This window comes from Phoenix dactylifera, chromosome 5 (assembly GCF_051530095.1).
Source record: "Phoenix dactylifera cultivar Ajwa chromosome 5, Ajwa_hap1_PhDact_Kaust_v1.1, whole genome shotgun sequence".
Taxonomy (NCBI): Eukaryota; Viridiplantae; Streptophyta; class Magnoliopsida; order Arecales; family Arecaceae; genus Phoenix; species Phoenix dactylifera.
The window spans coordinates 3057655-3067733 of record NC_143194.1 but is presented as its reverse complement, the minus strand read 5'-3'; the positions used below and the strand labels follow the sequence as shown (position 1 = coordinate 3067733).

The 10079-nt window shown below is 38.5% G+C and overlaps 1 protein-coding gene and 1 non-coding gene across 2 annotated transcripts; one reads left to right on the top strand and one right to left on the bottom strand.

The window, feature by feature from the left end:
- Positions 1-1271: 1271 nt before the first annotated feature.
- Positions 1272-3652, top strand: LOC103697477 (uncharacterized). Its single transcript, XM_088721371.2, has 2 exons — positions 1272-3234; positions 3313-3652. The coding sequence occupies exon 1, from the start codon at positions 1523-1525 to the stop codon at positions 3161-3163; it is 1641 nt and encodes a 546-aa protein (XP_088577497.1). The 5' UTR covers positions 1272-1522; the 3' UTR covers positions 3164-3234; positions 3313-3652.
- Positions 3653-9925: 6273 nt separating this feature from the next.
- Positions 9926-10007, bottom strand: TRNAS-GCU (transfer RNA serine (anticodon GCU)). Its single transcript has one exon. It is a non-coding gene; the product is annotated as a tRNA-Ser (tRNA).
- Positions 10008-10079: the final 72 nt, after the last annotated feature.

Here is a 10079-nt window from a genome sequence, read left to right as displayed (position 1 = left end):
GGTCCTGTTCATCTTCTCTCCATCTTTGCCATCACCAACACCATCCACTGCTTTCACCTAGTATCATATGGTGGCAGAACCACTGCCACTTTTCGTCCCCTCAAGTCTCCAAGTAATTGATATGCCGCTTCACAAATTTATTTTAATTCTGTGAAAGAAACGAAACCAACCCTATACTTGAATGTGGTTTTATAAATCCACGCTCGAATCAAAGGAGGAGATGCAACATAATTTCTTTTTTTTCTCGAAAACAATGGGTCATCCTGTGGCAGTGGGTTCCCTTATGTTTACTTAAAAATGTTATCTGAGGTGGTTTAGTGAGAAAGAAAGATATAAAAAATAGATAAAACTTTAAACAAGAAAAAGGTTATTCCTCAACTCCTCTACATATCATTTGGATCCAGGATCCTCTTCTTTTCGCACTGCAGTACTAAATGTTAAGGTGCACCGCCACCGTGCATGACACCGAGAGAGCAATGGTGTTCTGCCTTCAAGATAGATAATATGGTAGCTGTCCAAAATGGTACATCACTCTGCAGTGCAAAAGGTGCACTATAGAGGATCTGAACTATATCATTTACGCCAGCAAGAACAAAAATGCCAATTAATATTTAGTTATTAAATACTTTGAAGGTGCTCCAACAAATACCAAAAAAAAAAAAAAAGTGCTCCACAAAATATAATAGCTCCACAACATGTACCAAAGCAAATTGGATTGGACTCAAGCTTGATCAAGCTCAGCTCTATCATTTAGGGTTGTCAAATGCAATGAGTAGCTTAAGCTTAGGTCGAACTTAGCCCCAAAAAAAAGCTCGAATCAACCTCATTTAAAGCTAAACAAATTAAGCTGAAATCAACAAAATATACTTGAATTAACCAAGTTTGACTCAAGAAGGCTTAAATATATTATACTTATTTTATATATTTATAGATAATATTCTATTGGATCATAGCTTTAACCAATGTATTTTATTTATTATGGAGTTAGTTATAAATTAAAACATGCTCAAAGAAAGCTTGAAATAAGCTATGGTTTGAGTTTTAACTAAGCTTGATTCAAACCTGAAATGATTTTGGTTGAAGTTGGATTATCAAGTAGATTGATTAGACTCTTATTCAGTTTTATTTGAAATTAAGCATAAATTAAATCCAAAATAATAATACATAATTCAAGCTCGATCCTAAAGTTGAGATTAACATCAAACCATCAGATTCAAGCTCTATCAAGCTTGGCTCCACTAGACCCCAGGGGCATCATATCCTTCTCCCCCATTTCTCTCAGTATGCAGGTTAGAGTCACCGGCCTCAAGTCTTCCCTCTCGCTACCCCCCTCCTCCTCCGACCTAACTATAAACCATTCCCACGAAGTCGGAGTCACCACACTCCACGACCTTCCTCCTCCGCCGCCATTCTCCGTTATGCCGCCGCTTCCTTCGCCGACGCCATGAAGGGTGGCCGGATCCTAAGCCCCCTCTCCGATGCCTCCCCTTATCGTCCTCCGCGAGTTTCCCCACCACCTTAAATGCTTCTCCGCGGTCCATCCTACCCTAGCGTGCTCCACCACCACTTCCTCCTTTCTCGCCTCCACCTCGCCACAGCTACGGCCGCCGCCGCCGCCGCGGCCTCCGATGCGCCCGACCTCTGGATCGCCAAGGCCGTCGCCACCGCCTTCCTCCTCTATCCCTCCTCCGCCTGCTCCCGGCTCGCCCCGTTCCTCCCTGCCCTCTCGCCCTCCGTCGCCTTCGCTGCCGTCCGCCGCCTCCCCACCGCCGAGTCTGCGCTCGGCCTCTTCCAAGTCACCCGCTCGGCCTTCGGCGTCGCCCACTCGGCCACCGCCTATCGATTTCTTGTTGGGCTTCTATTTCGCTCGGGTCTCCACGAAGCTGCACTCGAGGTGTTCGACCAGATGGCGAGCGACGGGCATTCTCCTGATGGCCCGTATCTTGAGTTTTTCGCTAATTCTTTTGCTGAAGCCGGTCAGCTGGATGCTGCCTTGAAATTACTCGCACGAGCTTCTGAATTCAATTGCCGGGTTCGATGTTATACATTTAATAAGCTCATGAGCCTTTTGGTGGGAAGAAACCGAGCGCAAGACGCCATTTTTTTCTTCAGAGAGCAATTGGCTTCGCAATTCTTCACTCCAGATACTTGTAGCTTTAATATTGTTATCAAGGGTTTATGTAGGTCGGGTGACATTGATGGTGCGTTTGAGTTTCTCAAAGAAATGAGAGATTTTGGATTGACTCCAGATACAGTAACACACAACATTCTTGTCGATGGTTTGTGTCAGACCAAGCAGGTGGACAGGGGGCATGAGATTTTGAGGAGAATTCAATCAGATGGCTTGTGTGTGCCGAATGTTGTCACGTACACGTCTGTGATTTCAGGTTATTGCAAGATGGGCAAGATGGAAGAAGCCTTTGAGGTTTTCAGTGATATGATTGGGTTAGGAATAAGGCCTAGTAGAGTCACCTACAATGTGCTCATCGACGGGTTTGGTAAGGCCGGTGACATGCCATCCGCAGTTTCGGTGTATGAGAGGATGATGGTCTGTGGTTGTCCTCCTGATGTCGTGACCTTCACTTCGTTGATCGATGGGTACTGTCGGAGTGAGAAGTTGGATGATGCATTGAGGTTTTGGAATGAGATAGGTCAGAGGGGTATTCGGCCCAATGCCTACACCTTTTCCATTGTCATAAGTTCTCTGTGCAAGAAGAATAGAATATCTGAGGCTTCACATTTTCTGAAGGAACTGAGTGAGAGGAGGGATATTGTACCCCGTGCCTTCATTTATAATTTTGTAATTGATGGGCTTTGCAAGGTGGGAAATTTAGATGAGGCAAATCTACTTCTGTTAGAAATGGAGGAGAAGAGGTGTTCTCCTGATAAGTTTACATATACTAGTTTGATCATAGGACACTGCATGAAGGGGAGAATGGTGGAAGCCATTGGCCTTTTCCATAAAATGGTGGCCACTGGCTGTGCCCCTGACAGTGTAACTGTTAGTTCCTTGGTGTCTTGTCTTCTGAAGGCTGGCTTGCCTAATGAGGTGAATCGCATTATGCTTATTGCATGGGGAAGAGATTTAGGATTGGATATATCATCTTCAGAGGAAAGCCCTTCCTCATTGAGAAAAAGCCTGGATATTTCAGTGGTTGTGTAGTTGAAGGATGCTCTTGATGCAGAGAGTGAGTTGGCAGGGCGATGACTTCATCATCTGTATTTTGTGGAGTGGTGCTGACACAGGCTATTTTCAGATGCAGAGAGTGAGTTGGCAGGGCGATGACTTCATCATCTGTATTTTGTGGAGAGGTGCTGACACAGGCTATTTTCAGAATCAACCAATTGGACAAGACGAAGCGTGCCAGTTAAAGCAACATGCCTCCAGACACAAATGACAAAATTTTGGTTTCTGATTGACTTGGCAATTTGTAGCATTTGAATCAACACTCTGTAGGTACATCACATTCCCTCATATCATATGATTTATAAAATTCATTTTACTTCCATGGTTCTAATTTCATACCTGCACCATCAAAAAGGTTGTCAGCTGTATCCTTTTGTTTCTGTACTCTTGTGTCATTCTTACTCTTGCCTGGATTGATATTTGAGATCAACTCCTCCTGTACATTAATCTTCTGCTTCTTGAACTTGTCTTTGTGTTTTGTATAATCTTAATCTCATAAGTTTAGTCTTTATTATTGGCAAGTATACTACATATCCCTTTTCAGATACCATATAGTTCAGAGTTAATAACCAAATGGCATCCTTGAAACAGCAGGGATAAAACATTACACTTGGTGGGTTGATTTCATGAAAGTCCTAACTTTCAGAAGGATGCTAAGAAGCTAGTTGGTAATTGTAATGGGCGTCCGTGATTTTCTCGGGAGTACAGGAAATTATTTTGAACATAGCCTGTTGTTTTTCTGTGCTCCCAACTGCAAACCTTATTTGGATTGTTTAGAGCGAGAATTTCAAAGAAGAATTATGTCAAAATTTTGTGGCTTTAAGATCTCACACTAATGTTAGTATCTTTAAGAAAAGTATGTGCATCAGGCGCACATCTGAGAATAATAGATAGAGCCAACATTTGCAATATAATCGCGCTCCTGCATTCAATATGCAGAGGGTGTTGTATAATTTTCTAAGTGAATTATTTATTGGTGATTAGTTTCCAAACCATTCTATATTGATGATTGAACAGAAAGAAATTCACCTGGCTGGTTGGCTCTAGGAAGAAGGAAAATATGTAACAAGGCAAATTAGTAAGATTGGGATTTCGGGCAACAAGGAATTATTAGAGTTAATTGCCGATATTTGTATTAAATATGAAGTTGTTTATTTTTAGTGAAACTAAATTAACTACTTGCAATCAACTTGCAAGTCCTAAAATTCTTTTAAATACTTTATCTTGTAAACTACTAAGCTCTTGACTTCACGAACTCTCTTCTTTTCTTTAGAATTGGATTACATCATTGTACATTTCAGTATAAAGATAAATGATAGATTTGACAAAAGATGTAAAGCCTTACCACCTAAGCATATCTTGAAACTAATATACAATACTAGATGCAATTGCTATTCGAAGACATTTTTTTGTAGACATATCTAGGTATATATGACAAAGTGGATAAAATGATAAACAAAAACCAAGAAGCAAAATCTAGACTACATGGTTGCACGGTAATGCCAGCTAGGAGGAAGTAAGCTATTTGAAGAAACAACCTTCATTTGCCTTTGTAGGTCTATGGTGTATTATGGAAATGAACTTAGAGGAACAGTCTACACTATGAGAAAAGCAGAGTGGGAGTGTGTTGTGTCTGTGTTTACCTGTGAGGACATATGTTTCATCCTATAAATATGCGTTGGAGAGATTTTGGATGTCTATGCAAGGCCAAAAAACCCAAATATCACCTTTCAACTAGCCTTTTTGGAGGAGATTCTGAGTTGTTAAAAATAGTATCAGATCGAGTTTGGCCCATGACCCATGTATTATAAGGAAACATTTGTAGCATGGACCTTGTTAGGACTAACAACGGGCTGATTTTGGTGTTTGTGATGGAATTTGGATTCTTAACTTGGCAAGGATGTTCGAGCTCAAATATGGGGAGTGTGTGGGGTCTGCGTGAGTATGTGTTTAGTCTCAGATTGATTATGCACTGGATAGATTTTGGATATATATATAAAGATAAAAAAGCTAAATAATATCTTCTAGCTAGTCTTTTGGGTTGAGATCTTGATCATAATAACTGGTTTTAGACGGACTTAGGCATGCGTATGTGGATTAAGAAACACTGCAGCACGAGTTCTGTTAAGAACTGGCCATGGACTAAACATGGTATTTTCAACTGGATTTGGATATTTTGCCTAGCGAGCATGCTTGGGCTTGGGAGTATGTGAGGACCCTTATGGACCCGTATGGTGTGAGCTTGTATTTAGTCCTAAATTGATGATGCGATGGAAAAATCTTAGATACTTGTACAGGGTCAAGAAGCCTTTTTGGGCTTATCCTTAGCATCTACTCTATGAAATCTTGGTTATTATTACCCCTTTTTTTTCTTCCTAAAGGAATGGTTAGAACTTTCAATTTGTAAGGGTACTTACGTCATTTCAAATTTTTATTTTATTTTTAGTTAATATAAATATATATTTTTTAACATCATTAGAACAACCATTATATTAAGGGTATTTGTACAATAACAGAATTTTACAAGGGTATACATACAAATACCAATTTTGAAAGAGTATTCACGCAAAATTCGATATTTAGAAGGATATTCATGAAAAAAATTCTTTTTTAAAAACTTAAGATAATAATCATTCTTAAAGCACAAGTTTCCAACCTAGGATTTAAAAAGTGTGAGTGCATACGTGCATGCAAAACTTTTGTTAAATGTTCTTTATCATACAATGTTGATATATTGACGCACATTAAACTACAATTATAGTCATGTGCTTCCTGAATATTAGAATTATGCCATTGAAGTTTTGTTGTGGTCATGTAACTATTATTGTAGGTCCGTTGGTTGTAGGATAGATCAAAGAGGAAGCTATCCCTCTTACCAAGTATCCCTCCAAGATTCCTTTTTTCTCGAGCTTAGATTTTTAGTTGGTTGTAGTAACCACCGTTCCCTGTAATACTTGCATAGTCCAAGCATGGTAAAAAGGCGAGGTAAAGTGAAAAGAAAGGGCATGCAGAAGGGTAATTGTAACTCTTATTTTTAGTATCAAATCAGGGATACATCTATTTCATCCCTCCTCCAATAATAATTTTAACACCTATGACAAGTATAGTACTATTCCCCAAAACTTACCTTGCAACCAAACAAGGACAGAGATTTGTCCTATAAATATGCGTTGGAGAGATTTTGGATGTCTATGCAAGGCCAAAAAATCCAAATATCACCTTTCAACTAGCCTTTTTGGAGGAGATTCTGAGTTGTTAAAAATAGTATCAGATCGAGTTTGGCCCATGACCCATGACCCATGTATTATAAGGAAACATTTGTAGCATGGACCTTGTTAGGACTAACAACGGGCTGATTTTGGTGTTTGTGATGGAATTTGGATTCTTAACTTGGCAAGGATGTTCGAGCTCAAATATGGGGAGTGTGTGGGGTCTGCGTGAGTATGTGTTTAGTCTCAGATTGATTATGCACTGGATAGATTTTGGATATATATATAAAGATAAAAAAGCTAAATAATATCTTCTAGCTAGTCTTTTGGGTTGAAATCTTGATCATAATAACTGGTTTTAGACGGACTTAGGCATGCGTATGTGGATTAAGAAACACTGCAGCACGAGTTCTGTTAAGAACTGGCCATGGACTAAACATGGTATTTTCAACTGGATTTGGATATTTTGCCTAGCGAGCATGCTTGGGCTTGGGAGTATGTGAGGACCCTTATGGACCCGTATGGTGTGAGCTTGTATTTAGTCCTAAATTGATGATGCGATGGAAAAATCTTAGATACTTGTACAGGGTCAAGAAGCCTTTTTGGGCTTATCCTTAGCATCTACTCTATGAAATCTTGGTTATTATTACCCCTTTTTTTTCTTCCTAAAGGAATGGTTAGAACTTTCAATTTGTAAGTTCATATGAAGCACAAATCTCTGTCCTTGTTTGGTTGCAAGGTAAGTTTTGGGGAATAGTACTATACTTGTCATAGGTGTTAAAATTATTATTGGAGGAGGGATGAAATAGATGTATCCCTGATTTGATACTAAAAATAAGAGTTACAATTACCCTTCTGCATGCCCTTTCTTTTCACTTTACCTCGCCTTTTTACCATGCTTGGACTATGCAAGTATTACAGGGAACGGTGGTTACTACAACCAACTAAAAATCTAAGCTCGAGAAAAAAGGAATCTTGGAGGGATACTTGGTAAGAGGGATAGCTTCCTCTTTGATCTATCCTACAACCAACGGACCTACAATAATAGTTACATGACCACAACAAAACTTCAATGGCATAATTCTAATATTCAGGAAGCACATGACTATAATTGTAGTTTAATGTGCGTCAATATATCAACATTGTATGATAAAGAACATTTAACAAAAGTTTTGCATGCACGTATGCACTCACACTTTTTAAATCCTAGGTTGGAAACTTGTGCTTTAAGAATGATTATTATCTTAAGTTTTTAAAAAAGGATTTTTTCCATGAATATCCTTCTAAATATCGAATTTTGCGTGAATACTCTTTCAAAATTGGTATTTGTATGTATACCCTTGTAAAATTCTGTTATTGTACAAATACCCTTAATATAATGGTTGTTCTAATGGTGTTAAAAAAGATATATTTATATTAACTAAAAATAAAATAAAAAATTGAAATGACGTTAGTACCCTTACTCTTTTCTCCTCTCTCCTCCCCCCCCCCCCCCCCCCCCCCGCGTATCGGGATCCCAATCGCAGGCTTTCGCCCACGGGCGCCACACAGCTGTTCTAGCTTGTGCCAGAAGAAGAAGAAGAAGAAATGATGCTAAGTAGGTGGCTTGTCTAAGGACCAGAAATGATGCTAAGTAGGTGGCTTTAACAGCACTGAGTTGGTGGTAATGGAAACAGAAAAGAGAAACAAAATCAGGATAAAGGCTGCACAAAGCCACCTAAAATCCAGCAAAAGCTCAGAGAAATGAGTTTGCTTTGCGATAACAAGCAAGAGAGTCTCTTCTTTTCTTTGTGTGGGGGTGGTGGTACTATTGGTCGTTTTTAAGTGAATTTATGACGGGTTTTCAAGGCAGATAGGAAGGAGATATGGGTCTCTTAGGAGCTTGTTAGCTTGCTCCCATGGCCTTATTATTCTCTCAAGGGATGGGAAATGCCAGCCAATGAGGAGGAAAAGCCCAAAGGGGAGTAGGGTTCTAAGTGTGGAAGGATAGCAACAAGCATGGATTCACAGAATCCAAAGGAACCTCGGCCCGTCAGGATTTACTCTCGATCTTTGATACCTCTGGTGTCTCGGTAGCTGGCTTTTTTTTTTTTTTTTCCTTCTGTTTTTTGGTTTTTTTTTCCTTTTAACTTTTGAAGGGAGAAAGTGAGGGAACACTCAACTAAGTATGGGTCATGTGCCAGTTTTCAGCAATGGAATTGGATTTTGGAAGAAGGTCTGGGATCTTTTTTGTCCTCCTCAGAGGGGAGCAGGGAGACACCAAGTTCCGTCCAATCAGTCGTTTCGATTAAAAATAGTGTGATATGAAATTTGGCTTGTAGACGGCCTTAGTTAGTAGGTCATGGGTCATCCATTCTGAGTGGAGGTCAATTGCAAGTCTTTTCAAGTCATGGGTCGCCCGGCACCTCTATGGTGTGACCAAATTAGATTTGCCCAAATTGTTATCCAAAAACGTGTGAAGTTTCTATTTACTTTGATACCTTTATAAAATTTTTTATTTGCACGTCTATCCTTAAGAATATTTTAGTTATTTTAATTTAAAATTATTAAATTTTTAACGGCGTTAAATGGTATAGGTACATATGCAAATATAAGAATAAAAAAAAGATAGAATAGCAAAACAAATATTTTACAGGGGCATACATGCAAATATCAAATTTGGAAGGGTATTCACGCAAAATTTGATATTTAGAAGGATATCCATAAAAAAAATTCTAAAAAAAAATTGAATTAAAGCTTATGACCTCGCATTCTTTTGATTTTTTTAAAAAATTGTAAATTTAATATTTAATTATTAATTGTCATAGTTTTAGCTATAAAAAATAGTTAAATAATTGATTTGAACTATAGTCTCAAGACTCTCAACTAGAGCTTCGAATATTTTGGGTTGGAACTTGATCTTGCTTGGCCCCGACCCAACCCAAATAACTCATTATATCTAAAATATTTTTTTGTAAGCCCAACTTAATCCGGTTCGATTAGCTAATTGGTTGAGTTCAGCTCTAGACTCAAGACTAGATTGTGAAATTGGGTTAAGTTGGCTTCAAGCACTCCTCAATCTAAGCAGCCCTATAAATTAGTAATAGATGTAGAAGATATACGCTTGAATGCACACGTAGAATTGCTAAGTCGCAACTCCCAAGTGTTGTAATATAAGTATTTAGCATTGCTCAAAATAGCCTATTTTTATAAAAAAGAGCATAACTTATTTTAGTAATTATGAAATAAAGGGGATATTTCTCGCAAGAATCTCATTAATATATGAGTTTCAATTTATTTTTGTATTATTATTATAAATATATAAAAGAATTCATTCATATCGAATAGCTAGAAATATCTCCATAAACTAAATGAATCTCTTTTGTATTCAAAAAAATAGCTAGAAAACATTATGTACTGTATCCATATAGAGCACTGTTTTCTATTTGGATTTGTTATAGAAGTCATAGATGGGCTTTACAGTTATAGTACATATTGATAAATTGAATTGCTTTTTTTTTTCTTTGGAGGAAATTGAAAAAAAATTAACCGTCGCCTGAGAGATTCGAACTCTCGCGGGGAAACCCCATGTACCTAGCAGGCACACGCCTTAACCACTCGGCCAAAGCGACGTTGGATAGCTGCTTGTGAATTGTTTCATTAGAATTAGTCTGCAGCGAGAAAACATGCACCAAAATGAAAGC

Coding starts and splice junctions, on each gene's coding strand:
- LOC103697477 (XM_088721371.2), top strand. CDS start 1,523: ATGCTTCTCCGCGGTCCATCCTACCCTAGCGTGCTCCACCACCACTTC.